The 17,984-nt window shown below is 37.2% G+C and overlaps 1 protein-coding gene across 1 annotated transcript in view; it reads left to right on the top strand.

Moving 5' to 3' along the window:
* Positions 1–17,030, top strand: part of HS2ST1 (heparan sulfate 2-O-sulfotransferase 1) — a 77,724-nt gene extending 60,694 nt beyond the window's left edge. The window contains exons 3-7 of the mRNA XM_062497431.1: positions 5,727–5,812; positions 9,405–9,543; positions 12,931–13,028; positions 14,086–14,243; positions 16,295–17,030. Coding sequence (XP_062353415.1) covers positions 5,727–5,812; positions 9,405–9,543; positions 12,931–13,028; positions 14,086–14,243; positions 16,295–16,521 — 708 coding nt within the window. The 3' untranslated portion in view covers positions 16,522–17,030. The remainder of the gene's footprint in view (positions 1–5,726; positions 5,813–9,404; positions 9,544–12,930; positions 13,029–14,085; positions 14,244–16,294) is intronic.
* Positions 17,031–17,984: the final 954 nt, after the last annotated feature.

Raw genomic sequence — 17,984 nt, 5'->3', positions numbered from 1 at the left:
TAATACAACTTGCCTGTCATCTCCATCTGCAGTGAATGCAGTCTTAGGCAATTTGCTCTGAGTAGTGCAGGCACTGTGCCATGCTGTCAGGGCTAGACTTGTGTCTTTGGTGCTGGGGCTGGTCAGGTCTCACAGGTGATAAAAAACATACAGAAAAGTGCTTGTAAATAGCTTGCACTGTAAAGGATGAGTCACTTTGCTTCCTTTAAAAGTTCTTGCTAAAATCACTGTAGTACCAGACTAGAAATTATCATGTCTACTGTATTTAAAAAAGGGTATTTTAAAAATATGATGAGGGTTCAGTGCTGTGATTTTGTTAGGCTGGGGTGAGGAATTAGGTTTATTGGTTTACTTTCTTTAATATTTCCTTGGCTGTCATGAGTGAATTTGCAGAGAATCCAGGTTAGAGATCTGAACCATCACTGTCATCATGCATGCCTGCCTGTAAAACGAGTGTTTCCAGACTCTCTACTGCCCGTTGTATGCTGATCACTTAAGTTGATATGCAGCAGAGGCAGGAGCTGCTCTGCATTGCAGCATGTCAGCACTGAGCCTTCCAGCTCCTCTAAGTGCCTGTCTTCGGGCCCAAGCAGCTCAGCCAGCTGCACTGGGGCTGGGGGAAGCAGATGCTCAAGGCCCTCCACTTCCAGTCCTCTATGTGGGAGAAAGGTTGAGGTAGGGATCTCTGTGCAAGGCAATAATGGACTTGGGTGATACCAGAATCTGTTTTGTGATAATGGGATTGTGTTACTGTTGGGTATTTCCTCTTCTAAAATTGTTTCCTACATATGAAGGTGATGCTGTCATACATGATTACTGCTATTGTAAAGTCTGGTAGCCATCACTATGGTCCTGTCCACTGCATAGAACAAGTACTAAAGACCTGTGCACTAAGAGTGGAGTGATACTTCAAAAGATTTAATAAACATGTATTTGTTAATTAAAAATCATGCTCAAGTCAGTCATACCTAGTGCTACACTTCCCACTAAATTCTCTGTTAAGGTGTCTCTTGAAATGGAGGTCTGTCTTGAAGGATAGGAGAGCTAGTAATTGAATAGGTGTAAATTAAACACAGGCTACCTTAAATTTCTACTTCTGTTTGAACTTAGTTCAAATAAAATTTGTTCTTTGTTGGCTTAGTTTTATAGAAGAGAAACTCTTCATCTTCCCTCTAGTAATAAGCTATTGAAAAATTAAAATCTGTCTGTGCTGAGCATGTACACAATCCTGTCAGTCCTACCTTCATTTGATACTATGCTCTTGTCCAAGGTGGTAAATGATGTCATTTAATTAGACACTTGATACTCTTCTTTGGTGGCTGTTAACTAGGAGATGATGATAGTGAAGAACTTCATATATTGCACAGTTGTTCAAAGATGCAGAAATAATTTTTAGTCTTTAATATGTGGAGATAACAGCTTGCCATTATAAGTAATAGTGCATGATTCTAGAGGTGGCAGGGTGCTGAGTGATAGCTGTCGTTTCCTCTGTGTGGGCTTGCATTAGCATGACATATTCATATGCCACCTTCACCAGTGTAGCTCATTTGGGTGCATTAGGTGTGTATGTTACAGTAGTAAAATCTATAAACATATAGAGACAAAGTAGTTCTGTTATCGATACTGTTTGTTAAAGCTAATCTCCCTAAGTAAGATGAAGATTGCTTTGGGCTTGTAAATTTGTAAATCAGTGAGTGTTCTTTTGTGCAGTTTTTCTGCTGTATTTTTTCCAAACTACTGTAATTCTGTAACAGATTTTAAGTTCTCTGCCCATATGTGAAACCTTTACTTCTTGAATGCAGTATGAAAGGAATGATATTTAAAATCCACTCCTAGTCCGTATCTGATTTGAGATAATCTGGTAAGTGTTCCTAACAACCATTTTAGTTTCAGGTGTAACTTGTCCCAGCAGTCCTCCTTTCCTTTGCAGGATCTCTGGCAGCAGGATCCTGGGAGCTGCCCCTTTTTCCCCAGGTTGGGCCTTTTCTTTGCAGTAAGCTGGGTGTCATGTTGCCAGTATTGCATTTCTGACCTGTGTGGTCTGTAGTAGAAACACTTGCTTTTCTTAATGAAGTCTGAGTAGTTGTTTGGTTGAGTTTTATTTGCTGCTTGCATGTTTCAGCAGTGACACACTGTCCATACAGGAATGCCTGTTAAGGCTATCAGGATGGCATATCAGCCACACAAACTTTATTGGTTTTGTTACATGGTGAAGGTGTAATCTAAAACATCTAAAATTAAATGACTGTTCTGCATTATAGTATGTGTTCTTGATACATTATTTTAAAGTGGCTGTGAACAGAATAGCATTCTCTATACTGTTACGAATGCTGCAGATATCCAGCCTTTCAATCTCTCAGCTTGCTGTTTTCTTTTTCTAAGGTTTTTTTCTCCTTCAGTTTCTCTCTCAATTTTTCTCAAAAGAGAAGCATGAAAATATATTATCTTGCTTCCAAGTGGATTCTAAAGCAGTTGGTCTCTCAGGACAGAGCAGTTATAGTGGCTTTAGTGGTACTTATTTCCTCTGCTAGTGCAGGTTTCAGAGGCTGTCAGAAGTGGAACAAGTGAAAAGGCTGCAGCAACTCCGTTAAGCACGTGACAGTACTTCCACTTTATGAACATTTAAGAATTTTTCTTTTGGAGTTAGATGGTCTACTGAGTACAAGTGCTGCATGTGTGCCAGTTGTATCTTTATCCCTGAGAAAGAACTATCAGTGCAAGGCAGGTATCCTGGCTGTATTGTGGTTGAACTGGTGAACTCTTTCCACCATCTCACAAAATTGCTTTTCTCAACTGTCCTTGCCTTGAGCTTGCTTGTGGTTGTCCATGGCATGCAGCCAAAGGCATGCTGCTTGCCTGTTTCCAGCATTCCTGATGCTCTGATTCAGAGCTTACTCAGACATGTTCTTGCACACACTCAGGCACACTCAGAGGCACAAGCACAGTCACATGCACACCCTCTCAGACACCCTCTCGTGTGTGTCTGAGTGTGCATGAGTTCATGAGAGTGTGTGGTCACACTGTAGAGAAAAGGGACTGATGGTTGCAGTTAATGGACAGAGATAAGAACTTACAGCATCACTTTAGTTTGCACACATGGCTTTTTCTCACACCAGGTATTCTGACTGGGTTTTTCCTCCTTTTGGCTCACTGGGACTTGTTTTAAATTCCTACTGTCCTAAAAACTGAATGTATTTAACTTACATTTCAGGACATCTTATGCCCCTAGAGTGTGTTTGATCGGGCTTTTTAATTCAATGAACCTCAGCTGATTTCCCACTTACTAAAGGCTGTGAAGCAACTTTGTAGGTGATTATATAAAAGCACCATGAAACAACTTCACAGGAATTCCATGCACGTCTATCTGAACTTTTAAAGTCACCTCAAATTTTATTCAATTGGGCTCAGATATAAAAGCTTACTCTGTCTCTTGAAAGCCCCAGTATCTGCTAAACCCTGAAAAGAAAGGTAAAATTGATCATATTTAACAGTATGAAGCAGTGAGCGATATTCATCTCTGACCTAAAATGTGTGAATCCAGACTCATTAGGCTTTCTGTGACCTGGAACAACTCTGGCTTTTGGAATGCTGCAAACTGTGGGAGGAAAAAAAAAAAACTCTTGCCTGCAGGCTAGTTATAGGTGTTAAAAACTATAGTTCTCAGGGGCTCAGCATGTTGCAGGTCCATCTTGTAGCACACCTGTGACATTTACATCTGTCTTAAAACCTTTCTAGCCTTCTCTTAGCTTGGATGGTGTTAGAGGCTAGACTATACACCTTGCGTTCATAAAAATTATTTTCATGGCAGACAATGACACTGTAAGACAAAGGTAATACAGGATTTTTTGTAACTGTTACTGAAACATCTACAGTTTGATGCCAGATGCTGTCATGGGGTTCTAAAACAAAAAAACTTGTGATTTTGTACTTAACATTGCCTTATGTCTTGTCCTAGTGTATTAGAAACTGAAATCTAGATGATGTAAGATTTCAAAAAGCTCATTCATGGAAACATAAATGTGTACTTTAATATGTGGGCTACACTGCACAGCCTAAATAGCATAACCAGTTTATTTGTGGAGTTATATCAACCAACCATGACATTTTGGGGTTTGTGGGTAAAGGAAGGAAAGGTGATATATATTTTGTATTTAGGAAGTATCTTTGCCAGGTAAAGAAATATTTATAGCTGAGGTTCTCCACCGAAAATAACTTGTCATTGATCTTGGAAAGATACAGTCAGTGAAAGTGTGGTTTATTTCAGTAGCAGTAAAGGTAGTTCTACTGGATTCAAAGTCCCATATTAACAGTTTGTGCTATGGACAAAACCAGACAGAAAGCAGTTTATGAAACACGATTGTGTTACATTGTGCAGTGCTTTTCAGCTAGGTTTGCCACCATTTTCATGTGCAATATATGCTTTAAATTTTGTAATACCACAGACTGAAATTTGTATGCTGAAAAACTTACTTTCTAGTAACAGGCAACATTAATATAAACTTCTGTTATCTGAGAGTCCAAGAGCCAGTCCTTAAAGAAATAAGTATAGGCTACCAACCTCTTAAATCGTAGGCCGTGAGTTTTGCACAATTGAAGAAACAGCAGCAGGCCAGTCTCGCCTCTTAAAATCTTCTGCTGGTAGGTTATAATAAATAGTAAATACTATGCTTCAGGACACTCTCAATCCACTTGGCCTTACAGAATGTTAGTGAGTTGTCTTGAGCTCTCAAACTTTCTTCTTTTTTTGTCTCTTTTGTCTCACCTTGGAATCTTTGTGGTTATCTGTGTCTCTGTATAACAGAAAAGATACTGCAGATGTGCAGAGAACAGTCTTTTAATTCACAGCCTCAGAAATGGCCTATCTTTGTCAGACCACTCAGGCAGTACAAATTTATCATCTTCTCTTTATTATCCAATTCACTAGTTTTGGAATAACTTCCAGTTACAAGCTTTGATGTTAAAATATTCTGTTCATATAGTAAAGCCAAGCTCTATCAGAATTTGCATGTCCCACTTAATTTGATCACACACTCTGGTTTGGGGCATGTGTCTTATTTTGTTCTTTGAAATGTAAAGCTATTCCTATTTTTGTGGAGTCTGCCAGTATCAGCCCTCATTTAAGGGCTACTTCATGCTGTAGCATGAAAGTTTCACTGAAATGTTAGGCTTAAGATGACTATTCAAAATAGCAAACTGTAGATCTGATTTACATTGCATGCATTTATAATATTTCTGGATTACTTGTGCATTGCATTTTGGGATGGTGGAGCAAATAAACCATCAGATTAGTTTCTTATGTCCCACTAAAATAGGTCTAAGAACATGCTGTAAATCTGGTACACTTTTATTTGAGGGACTGAATGCAGATCAGACAATTCTGTCAAATATATACTTGCATTTCTACTGAAAGAATTCTGCATTCCTTTCCAATTACAAATAAAATGCACTGACAAACATGTAAATATATGTCTTGCTAATATTTTTTTGCGGTAGCTTTCATTGAACTGTCCTTCTGATTGCTGTATTCTGCTTTTGTGTAGTTTCCGATCATTTAAAATCAGTCCATGTGTATGCTGCAGAAAAGTCTATTTTAGGTGCCACAAATTTTTCAATAATACTCAAAATAGACTTTTTTTATCTAATGCATTGCGAGATTAAAAGCCGGGAAACACCGGGTATGGGGAAATGTAACGTACAGAAATACTTTTCATTGCCCACTTTCGCAGGTCCGATTTGTGAAGAATGTGACCTCCTGGAAGGAGATGAAGCCGGGGTTTTACCATGGCCATATCTCGTACCTGGACTTCGCCAAGTACGTTCCGGTGCGGTGCCTGCGGAGCGCGGGGGCTCCGGCCGGGCTGCAGCGCCCTCTAGCGCTCGGGCCCGGGAACTGCAGCTCGCGGAGATGCCGCTCGCTGGCGTTCCCAGATGGCCGGGATTTGGGGACGAGCTCCGCCGATTTCTCCTCTTGCATGAGAAAATGTAGCCAAGTCTCATTAATTAAAAAAAAAACCCAACGTCTGTGTACTAGGATTAGTATTCCTTGTCTTAATGCCAAGCTTTGTTTTGCTGAAAATCATGGCTTTTCCCTGAAATACTGGCAGTTCTGTTTTAGGATTGGCTTCCTATCTGGGGAAGTTGAACATACCTGTTCTCAAAAACGCTTCATACAAAGAGTAACACCACCTGCTCTTAAGCTGTGTAATTCTTCTCTTCCTTAGTATCCCCTTACACTTCATTGGAATATGAAAAGTTATATTTTGAAGTAGTTTGTTGGTCTATTATAGTTTAACTTACTAGAAAAAGCACTGAAATCATTCTTGTGGAGAAAAAGCATTGAAATCATTCTTGTGGAGTTAAATGCTGTTTCTTTGAAAATTAAACTAAATAAAAATATCATAAAAATCCTCCCACTGATTTCAAAGGTTCAGGATCATATCTTTATTCCCACTTTCATATGTTTCTTTTCTTGTCTTATTTTTGCTTCTGGATCTAAAGCTGTGATCCTCAGTAGCTCAGTCTTATGAAACCTCTCCTTGAACTGACAAGTCAGTTTTGCTTAAGATGCTTACTAGGCAGTGCTTCATATTGCACTTGGAGCATGTGGAAAATTATTTAAAATTGAAAATGGAGTTTTCAGAACTCACTACATTTGACTGCACAAATTAGAGTGCAGTCCACAAAATCTGCTACTTTTACCTCTTGCTGATGGTCACTTCTCAGTGTTTTTATGTTTCTGTGCATTAAAGTATTTATTTAAATCCTTTTTTATATGTAGTAATTCCTTTTGTTTAGTCATTCCTTTTAATTACTCATTCTGTCATGTACACTGATTTTTAATTTGAACTTTTCTTACAAAGAATGAGACAGGGAAGTGAGACCTATGCAGATTCCCAATACAGTCCATTATCAGAAAATGCTGAAAGCTACAGGAGTAGTTAAAAATGACCAGTGGCACCAAGTTTACGAAAAGTAACATGCAAAAGAAGTTAAGCAAATCAGTCAATCAAATAAAATATATAGAAATTAATTTCTTTCCTTTCTGCCAATTAAATTTAAATGCTTCAACAGTAATAAACGCTTGAACTGAATAACCACTTTCTAGAGCAGCAAAGCTGAATGTTATTTTATACATCAGTTCATAAACTGAAAACATTTTCAGATACTGGAACTCCTAAAACTAAAATATTTTACATCTAGAAAGCATCTAAGCAATTTTACAGGTTTCTTTCATCTGCATCTTCCCTCCAGGACTGTGTTATCCTTGTCTTTGTTGTCTATCTTTTCACCTGAGTGATTTTTTTTTTTTTTTTTCCCCCCCCCACAACAGCTTACTTTCTCATACTTTGGGTTTTCATTATTAAAATAATATCTTGAATACGCTGGTTGTGCTTGGCAAGGCCCACACGTTTAAGGCTGTGAGGTATGTTCTCGTAATGAACATTCTTGTAGTTAAGAAGTGTAAAATATTTCAGAAGAGTCAATGCTTCCTTATACATGGACATCAGACTTAGGTCCACTGTCAAATATCAGAAGTACCTCTTAAAATATGCTGAAAACTAAAGTACTGGATTCCATCAGTAACTCACTGTATTGAGGACAGGTTATTGTAATCCATCCATGTAGAAATTATGGTAAGAAGTTAAAAATTTTTCCCTACTCTTTTTGTCTTTTGAAGTTTTTTATCCACTCTTTTTCCCTATTTTCTCTGGCAACTAGTTAGGGGGTAAAAAAAGTTCTTTGCCAATGCAATTGCCAATTCATTATTATTATTGAACTTGCAGTAGTAACTTATGTTACTCATAGGTTTATGTTGCTGTAACTGAAACTAGTTCTGCAAGCTCGTGTGTTAAATACAGGCAATTGTACAATCCAGCACTAAGGACTTGGACGTGTTCATTTAATCCACTGATCTGTGCTGTTCATCAATTGAGTCTGCTGCTGTGTGGAAATGGTTTGTTACAGCTTCCTCAGCATTTGCAGTAGTCTGTGGAAGGGCACATGTGCATGTCTCATGCACTTCAGTGGACCTTAAAGAGGGTGCAGTTCAAAGCCTGGACTTTGCATCAGGATGGTGGAAACACTCATACCCTCTACTTAGCAGACTTTGGGAAGTCAGAGCTGGCACAAAGACACATGTCAGCAATTCTGCCTTTGAGTGCTCCAGTCTCACTCATTGGTACTCCACTGGCAGCATTGGACAATCAATTGCTCTTTCTGTAGTCGTTAACAATTTCTCTGTCTGTAGTGCTTGTTTTTTGGCAAAAGGCAATGTCTGTTAATTGTGGTTTTTTATAACTTCTTCCTTTCTGTTGCTTTTGCTACATTTCTGTTCTTCAGCTTTTCAACTTAATGTTCCTCATATGCACAGTATCTGCTAGTAAAATTTGCCCCTTTAAAAATCATAGTACTGCAACTTAAAACTATGAGTGCTCTGTTTTAGCCAAGCTAGGAGGCATGAATGGCCCTTTTTCGATGCAGAACGCTTTCCCAGTTCGCATAAGAACAGAAGAGAACTTTTTTTTCCCAGTTTCTAGCTTTAATTCAGGGTACTTCACACACTTGCAATTTCCATTGTGATAAAAACTCCTTAATATTTGGATACCACAATTATTTGCCACAGCATGTCTCAAATGGAAAAGAAAAAGCTGAGAAATGTATTGTAAAAGATGACTTGAGCATAGATCACTGAGATGTAGCATTTGCACAAAACAGTTTGGTGGTTTAAATTTTTCTCCTGTGTTGTATGAGCTTACCACCTCATTTCATCAGTATTCTTTTTGTACTGGAGTACATCAAAAATTGCTTAGGGTAAATATCTAAGGCAAAATTTAATATATTTAGATAGAGAAGTTAATATGGTTACAGATACTATCTTAGGCTTATATTTAGTAAGCATAGCTGTATGCATTCAACCCAGGCAATGGAAGGGCTCTGAGCTCTGTCTTCCTGATGTTAATGTCTCTGACAACTGGAGACCTGCCAGGAAAATCATTCATAGCATTGCAAAGCCCTGTTCACAAGGGCAGGAACTCAGTATCAAACTTCCTTGTACTTACTATAAACATGTATGTGGCTGCTAAACTAGTCAAGGCATTTCTAGAGTCAGGATGGTTGTGTAAACATTTTTATTATCTATTTGTGTGACAATACATCTGTTTTATTTGTTTCTTTAATAATAAAAACTTTAAATGATAATCTTAGGCAAACTGAAATTGAACTTACTTTCACATCCATGTAATGCTCTGGATATGAGGATGAAAAGAATTGATCATTATGCTTCGTCTCAGTATCATGTATTCTGTGTATAGATTTCAGTTGTAGCAATAAAGGCAGCTTTTGCATATTAGTTGCGAAGCTTTGATTTATCCTTTGAGAGATGTTTTTTTCCTCTTTTACTTCAGATTTGGTGTTAAAAAGAAACCAATTTACATAAATGTCATAAGAGATCCTATAGAACGCCTAGTTTCTTATTATTACTTTCTGCGCTTTGGAGATGATTACAGACCAGGGCTACGGAGGCGAAAACAGGGGGATAAAAAGGTAAAGTACTCCCAGTAGTATATGCTGGACTTACTAAAATTAATGTGAAACCAATTTTTAAATGCCCTGATGAATGCTAAATCATTCTTTTATCAGCCTTGGTGATAATGGTGGATTTGTAAGTTATATTCTCCATTTCCTGTCCATACTGGAGTGGAGCATGACATTAGTAGGTTCTTTGTACCCTTATAAATCCAATGCATGTTGCAATTTGTTAAAAAAATTAAGTAAAATATTTTTTAAATTGTTATTAGGTATCCAGAATTATAAGATGAGGCTTATCCTCCTTGTAAGAAGGCTATATCTCTTTTTCTTGAGGACTGAAACACATTTTTTCAGTAAAAACTGTTTTTCAGAACCGGTGATGCTTTGGCTTTATTATTTATTTTCATATAATTAATATATTATTCTATATTTTAAAATGCAAAAATATTTTTTAAAAATTGCAATATCTTTGGAAACTGTGGAGCACAGTACATAAATTTCTGTACTTGTATCTTAGGTGGCTGTAGACAAGTTCAGGTTAGTACATTCTAACACTGACTACTAAGAGAGTTTCAGGATGGCAGCATCGTTCAGGCTCCATAATGGATTTGTTCCAGAAATAATCTATACATCCACTGTCATGGTTTGTAGTATGACATTTTTTCAGGCATGTTGGTTTGGATTTTTCTTATATTGGGAAGAAAAGCAGGGTATTAAATATGAGTAGGGTTTGCAAAACTGTAGCTAGAACTGTGGAATCCTATAAAATGTAATGAATTTTTTGTATTTTACAGAGCCAAACACTTTATACAGTTTCAGTGCTGATATTTTCTTAAGCTGATGATGTTTTTCTGTAACATTGACAATTTAGTGTAGTGTTGTGTGTGTACCAAGAGACATTGAAAAAATAACCAGAAGTCACACTAAATACAGCTTAGTCTATAAACACCATAACAACTAATAAATATGAGTAATCATTTTGTGTGCTGTCTCAATCCAAATAGCTTTTTAAATATTGAGAGCAAACCATTCCTTTTTTCTTTCTAGTTGGGAACTATCTGCTCCTCTGTTATTTAGGGTTTAGCGCCATCTTCAGCTACTGCATTTCAGTTTGTCCATGTATCCTGCAGCACAGCAGCATAGGAAGAGGAGAGCTTCAAGAATAAGTTGAAATTAAGCTTAAAAATTGTCTTTATAGAACTGGCTAAACAGATGAACAGGTGATATGAAAGAGAGAGAGGATCTCATTTTTGTAGCCTGTAGCCATCCTCTTTCCTGTTGGAGATCAGTCACTTGGAAAGCTGAGCATGCCACCAAGTCTGAGCTGTTTTTAGGACATAAAACTTAGGAAGAAGAGTGAAATTTAACAGTATTTATTTTAATTTTGAATTATAATCCAAACAGCCTGGTTACATAGTCACTGGGAAACATGCCAAAAATCCTTACTGTTGCTGCTTGGTAGGATTGCAGTGTAAGCTTTGATTTGCTGGGAAAAAGGTTGAATGCATTCCTGTTTATAATGCTTGCAGTACATTGCATTGCATTATCAATTTTAAGTTTTTGTGTTGAAGGTGCTTTTTGCATTTTGTCACTATGATACCACTTTCTTTAGGTCTGAGAGACTTAGTTGTTATACAGATTTAACATGTTCTGTAAGCATTTCAAGTTCATTTGAAGTGAAATTGATTTACTGTATCAAGCTTCTGGCTTCTTTCATTTAAATCAGGTAGTACTACTTTTCCAAAGTGTCCCTGGGGAAATGTCCATGTATAAATGATGCAAGTTTTGCATACATTAGTTAGAAAATTCAGTAAGCTCAGAAACGGGCTGAGCCAATTGCAGTGTCTTTATTCTAGTATGTGTTATAGTAGATTCATGAAAAGCTCTTCAAATGAAAAGTAAGGAAGGTCAGAAATTACTTCTAGTGGAACCAATTGTTCCTTTATTAGTGGAAACGAATCTCAGTGTACTTTATACTCTTGTCCCCTCCTAGTCCATACCATGGCAATTATATAGAAGAATTCTTAACTAGGCTGTTTTCTGTATCCCTGTGCTTCCAGTCATAGCTTGGCTCCAAATGCAGAGTCTGTAGGGGCAGGGTTTTCTTATAATAAAATCTCTGGATGGAGCAGCCAAGGTAGGTGCATAAGAGGAAGTGTGGAAGGAAGTCTGTCCTATTTCAGCTTACTTAGAAAACGGCTTGCTTCCTTTTGGTTATTAACTGTAAAATAACCTGCAGGTATAAGCAAAGAAATCTTTCTTTGCACAGATGCCAGTTCATTTTTAGTATAAACATTCATAATTAAGAGATGTATTTAACAATAGATCAGTGCAGAATTTCCCTAGGGAAATATGCTAGGGAAAGCATACCAATGTCTTGTTTTCCTACTTAAACTGCATTTTATCTATGATGTGTGACATGTACAAGCTATTCTAAACTCAGAATTCAACATGAACCGAGGCACCACAGTTCACTCCCTGCTTTGGCATAGTGTCAATAATTTTTTTAGATTATCTCATAAACTTCACCTCAAAATAGAAGCAAATTATGTTGTCCTTGTTCTTAACCCCAAATAATTATACCAAAAGTGTTTTTACATAGTTGCTTTGAATGGAAACTTGTAATTATACTGAAGAAGCAATCTAAAAATTGCCTGTGATCTATTATTTTTTTAATATATCCTAGATACAGGCCTTATATCTTGATTAGAAATATCGTAAATACTTCCTTTATGGTGACACAGAGAAGCATTTACAGATTCTTTCCAGTGCTAATGGAGTTTCCTATTGTGGCTCTGTTACTGCAGTTGAAACTCTGTTGCTACAGCCGTGTATGCTCATAGAGAGCAATATTGTATGGAATATTCTGTTAGGCCCTGAACAACTTTTCATTTCTTCTGATTGTCAAAATAATATTAGCCTCTGAAATGGCAGTTATTTGTCATAATTAAAATGTAACAGAACCTTGTTTAATCAAAACCACAAAATGTACTGTGTTACAAGAATCCAGCTGTTGCAGGATCACACAACTCCTGATGGCATTTGATGCTGTATCTTTAGTGACTTTTTTATAGTAGAAAGCAATTATGCCAACACTTATTGACTATTTTTGCTGGTTTTGACAAATAGCCTTTGTTCAAGTTATATCAGAGGTATATCAGTATATTAGGTAAGCTCAGTTGTTCATTAGTTGTAACCATAAAAGGCTGTGCAAGTACTATTTAGTTGAGACAATAGATCATCCTAATAATACTGTGAAAGCAAGGCTTGATTTTTTTTTTTTTCCCTAGAACATCATATATGTGTTCTTCTGTCCCCACTACATTTAGCAAGTAACCAGTTTGAAATGTTTGATACATATATGAGATTTTAAAGCTCAGCTCAATTTTGTCTTTGTTCCAGACCTTTGATGAATGTGTGGCAGCTGGGGGTTCCGACTGTGCTCCAGAGAAACTTTGGCTTCAAATTCCATTCTTCTGTGGCCACAGCTCAGAATGCTGGTAGGAAGTTAAATGTAGCTAGTTCATCAAATGCATCAGTGCTGAAATCTAAACTTGAACAAATTTCATTATGTAGCCCAGTTGATAAGAGTGTGAGGGACTGGGCAGAGTGAAGAAGTGGATTATTGAGTAATGTGTTTTCTGTTGAAGATGGATTTGCTGAAATAGTTTTGCAGTTCTTTAAACTAACAGTATGTTACAATACTGTATCAGCAGTGCTGTGAGGGAGAACATGTGTTTTCAATTTAAAAAAATAGTTTTTGCAGATTTAGAGTCTTGACATTTTTCTCTTATGTCAGACTATGGTATCCTTCTTTTGGAATGGAGATATTTTAGTTCAAGCTCCTAAAGTTCCTGGGAGTACACAATAATTGACATCAGGATAAATTTATCTTTTTAAACCTTTACCAGATATCCAGTAGTCAATGCTACTTAGCAGAAACTGAAACAAAAGCAAAAACTGTCCATCTGTCTATGCAACATATTTTAAAATAACGGCGAAGACTTTTAAAAACTCTTTAGCCGAAAAAAACCCAGAAAACCCCACAGATTATTTGAAAGATTGAGTGATATCAAGGGCAATTATTTGTCAAAGGTATTGTTCATTCAAACACAAGCAAATACTTGGGAGCTCCTCTTTCAGTGCATGTTGTTCAGACCTATCTTCTCTCTGGCCATGTGGAGAAGCAGAGAAAGAAAGAAGGTGGAAAAGGGAAGGTGTGTTCTTGCCAGATTTCTGGTATCTAATGTGAAAGTGGAGACAGAGTTTTAATATTGAGACAATGTCAATCTTCAAAAAATTGCTTGAATTGAGGCATTAAGCATATACACACACCAGGTATTTTTGTTGAGACTCTTATAAGTAGAGGAGTCACATCTTTAGGTAAGGACACAGATGAGAGAAATGGCAAAGGGAGGTGAAGTTAGGAACAGTTATAACTTGGAATAAGTCTTGCCTTTTCTGTACAAACGTCCTGTTGTGAAGTAATCACCATCTAGGAACCAAGGGTTGTTGGCTGACATCAGAACTTGCTGTAATTGTTCTCTGTCATTTTAGGAATGTGGGAAGCAGATGGGCTTTGGAACAAGCCAAATACAATCTGATTAATGAATACTTCCTAGTGGGAGTTACTGAAGAGCTTGAAGACTTCATCATGTTATTGGAGGCAGCTTTGCCCCGGTTCTTCAGGGGTGCCACAGAACTGTACCGGACAGGTATTTAAATACTTGATTTCCATGGACTTTTTTCATCCACTTACTGCTTTTTTTAGTGTGAATTCTTTAGACCTAGATGAACAGTTTTGAGTCTGCCAGGTTTGTTTCTCAGATGAATGATGCTCCTATAGAAGAAACAAATTCCTTTTTGATTTGTAGTTCTTTCTCTTTCTCTGTCTCTTTTTCTCTGTCTCTTTTTCTCTTTTTCTCTGTCTCTTTTTCTCTGTCTCTTTTTCTCTGTCTCTTTTTCTCTGTCTCGTTCTCTCTGTCTCTCGTTCTCTCTGTCTCTCGTTCTCTCTGTCTCTCGTTCTCTCTGTCTCTCGTTCTCTCTGTCTCTCGTTCTCTCTGTCTCTCGTTCTCTCTGTCTCTCGTTCTCTCTCTGTCTCTCGTTCTCTCTCTCTCTCTCGTTCTCTCTCTCTCTCTCGTTCTCTCTCTCTCTCTCGTTCTCTCTCTCTCTCTCGTTCTCTCTCTCTCTCGTTCTCTCTCTCTCTCTCGTTCTCTCTCTCTCTCTCGTTCTCTCTCTCTCTCGTTCTCTCTCTCTCTCTCGTTCTCTCTCTCTCTCGTTCTCTCTCTCTCTCTCGTTCTCTCTCTCTCTCGTTCTCTCTCTCTCTCTCGTTCTCTCTCTCTCTCTCGTTCTCTCTCTCTCTCTCGTTCTCTCTCTCTCTCTCGTTCTCTCTCTCTCTCTCGTTCTCTCTCTCTCTCTCGTTCTCTCTCTCTCTCTCGTTCTCTCTCTCTCTCTCGTTCTCTCTCTCTCTCTCTCCTTTCAGGGGTAGGTAGTCCAAGTATCCTCCTGTCTTACACAACTTGTAAATATTTAAGGCTGGGCTAAAGGCAGGTGTGTAGGTATATTGCATGTAACATTGTTATGTGTTTGTAACAGAATATTTTTGTAAGGTTTTGCAGTGGCTTCAGTTTTGTAAAGTGGCTGATGTGGCGTATTTCCATTTCCTCAGAAGGCCTGCTGGAATTAACTGTGCTCAATGCACCCGGGTTGGCTGAGCAGTAAAGCCTGAGGGATGCAGAGACCCAAGTAGATGTTTATCTTCCTGTGCTTCTAGCTACAACAAGTATCTCAGTTTCTAGGAGCTGGCCATGCAATTTATGATGAAGAAAAGATTTAACTTAGCTGGGCTTCTATCTGCAAATAGAGGAGAAAATGATCTGATATACTGAGCCTAGATATGTAGTATTAACAAGTTAATTACAAAGCAACAGCACTCCTTGGGGAAAATCCAGTCATCATTTTGGTCATCTTTGTCTTAGAAACTCTGAGCAACAGGGATGTGTCTTATGTATAATTTATGATAAGACTATGGTATCCTATTTAGATGGGAGAATAATGGTTTAAATGCTATTAGTAGAGATTATATTTTTATTAGAAATAGATAGTTGAAATCACACGAAAACAAGGGGTTTTTTTCTCTTTTATGGAGAGAAACAGAGATCTACACCAGAATGGGGTGGGGGGGGGTTTGGTAGTCTGGGTTGAATATAACCCTCCCTGGAGGTATTTAAAAGATGTGTAGAAGTGGTGGAGGTATTTAAAAAACATGTAAGTGTGGCACTCAGGGACATGGCTAACTGGCACTTGGCAGGGTTAGGTTTATGGTTGGAGTAGATGACCTTAAATGTCTTTTCCAACCTAAATGTTTCTTTGATTCTATGAAAGAAATCTCTCTGCAATTTCTAAAATTCTTAACTTTGATACCAGATTAACATCTAAATAATTAATTTGGAAAGACCAATTTTGGCCCAGGTAGATTATGTGGAGTAATCTTATTTCTTAAATGAATGTTCATTCCCTGGTTTTATTAGAGCAAACAGGAAGAATTGAAAGAATGGCTGCAAAATTCATAAGCATTTAGTTAGAAAGGCTGTAGTTTTCTAACTCTGCATGTTATGTTAATAAATTTTGGATTAAAGCCTGCTCCTTCTAATGCAGTTTATCAGCACACTGAGAGTGTAAAAATTCTGTAAATAACAAAGGACTGTAAACATTTTTTGAGTGCATGAACTTGAAAGTGAAGTTATTGTTTTCATTTTGCATTTAGGAAAGAAGTCTCATCTTAGGAAAACAACTGAGAAAAAACTTCCCACAAAAGAAACCATTGCCAAGCTACAGCAGTCTGAAATCTGGAAAATGGAGAATGAGTTCTATGAATTTGCACTGGAGCAATTTCAGTTTGTCAGAGCACATGCAGTTCGGGAAAAAGATGGAGAATTGTATATTCTGGCTCAAAACTTTTTCTATGAAAAGATTTACCCTAAATCAAACTAAGAATGCTATACCGTTAGATTTATGGACCTAAATCTTGGGTCACATCATCATCTTAGTCCTCAGCCATGGAAACTAGATTGCTTGTAGACCTCCAAGACGTTTCTTTATATGAGGAAAGTGGGTTGTGGATCACCTCCAGGGCTTTGGATATAGCTTTGTCGGTAATCCAGAAGCAAAGGCTTCATTTCTTTTATCTAACACTTTCAGTGGGAGTCAATATCCTTAACCTGAAGAAATCTACACTGTAATTCAGAGCAATTAATCCACGGCAGTTCTATTTGAAAATATAAACAATAATAAAAAAACCACTTCTGTTGATGCTCTTTTTAATTTTCAGAGTAATTTATTTTCATTTATACTTCTGTGAAGAGGAAATCATTTCCCCCAGCTTTCAACGTGGAAATTTTGGTTGTGTACGATATGAATAGTCCTAATAACTGGTTGACATCTGTGCTTTGTTTTTGTGAATCATGTCACATGATATTAATTGGGATGGTTAATCATGTTCTGCTGAGAAATGCTGCTGCTGCTGGAATTGCCCATATTTATATATGTGGTTTTATTAAAAAATTACAACTACTCATTAGTGTTAAAATGTCATTTTCACATTAATATTGTAAAAAGTTAAAGAAACAGAGCAGTGGGGTTTTTATTTTAATTTTTTTTAATCACCACCACCACTGACTGAGGTTGGGAAAACTACAAAGAAATTTGGTATTGTCTAGAGTTCTAGTTGATCCTTACACAGTGGTATAAAAACTGTAAATTCTTAAGTAAGTTTCTCCATGGATTCTTTGTAATAATTGTAAACTGAGGTATTGGTGAATCCATATTATGACTCTACTAGTGAGCTGTGGTATGGCTAGGGTTTTCCTACTACTTCAATTCTTTTATCTGTAGAATATTTTTACTGAGGTGCTTTATAACGTGTTTTAAAGCATTGCATTTAAAAAAGGAGTAAAATGCTGTAAATACTGCTTATTTTATGTATTTGGACCAAAAGGTTTAAAGTAACTAGTTTAAAGTGGGGTTTTTTTGCACCGGTTCTGTTATGTGTGAAGTGAAAAACATCACATCTACTTCCTGGTTGAGTTAACTGTTGGACATTGCTGAAATGCACTTCAGTGACCTCTCTCACTTCAATACCAGAATGTTTTCCAGGGATTCTCCTTACAGAAATGTAGTCTTCATCCTTTTATTAGGGTAAAAGAACAAGAAAAAAATGTCATTTGCAGTCTGGTTGGGAAAGATGCAGTGAACTTCATTGACATAATTATATTTATGTAACTGCCTTATGTGACTGTTATAAATTTGTGAGTTGCCATTATTAACAATGTGAAACACCTGGCAGATGAAGTAAATTGAAATTTAAGAACAGATGTTTGGGGCCACTGCATTATAGCAAATGGCCATGGAGCACTGCAAGAATTTTTGATATTGAATTTTCTTGAAGATACATGTAT

This window comes from Cinclus cinclus, chromosome 8, assembly GCF_963662255.1.
Source record: "Cinclus cinclus chromosome 8, bCinCin1.1, whole genome shotgun sequence".
Taxonomy (NCBI): Eukaryota; Metazoa; Chordata; class Aves; order Passeriformes; family Cinclidae; genus Cinclus; species Cinclus cinclus.
Note: the sequence above shows the minus strand (reverse complement) of the source record. Positions and strands in the feature narration are given on the sequence as shown.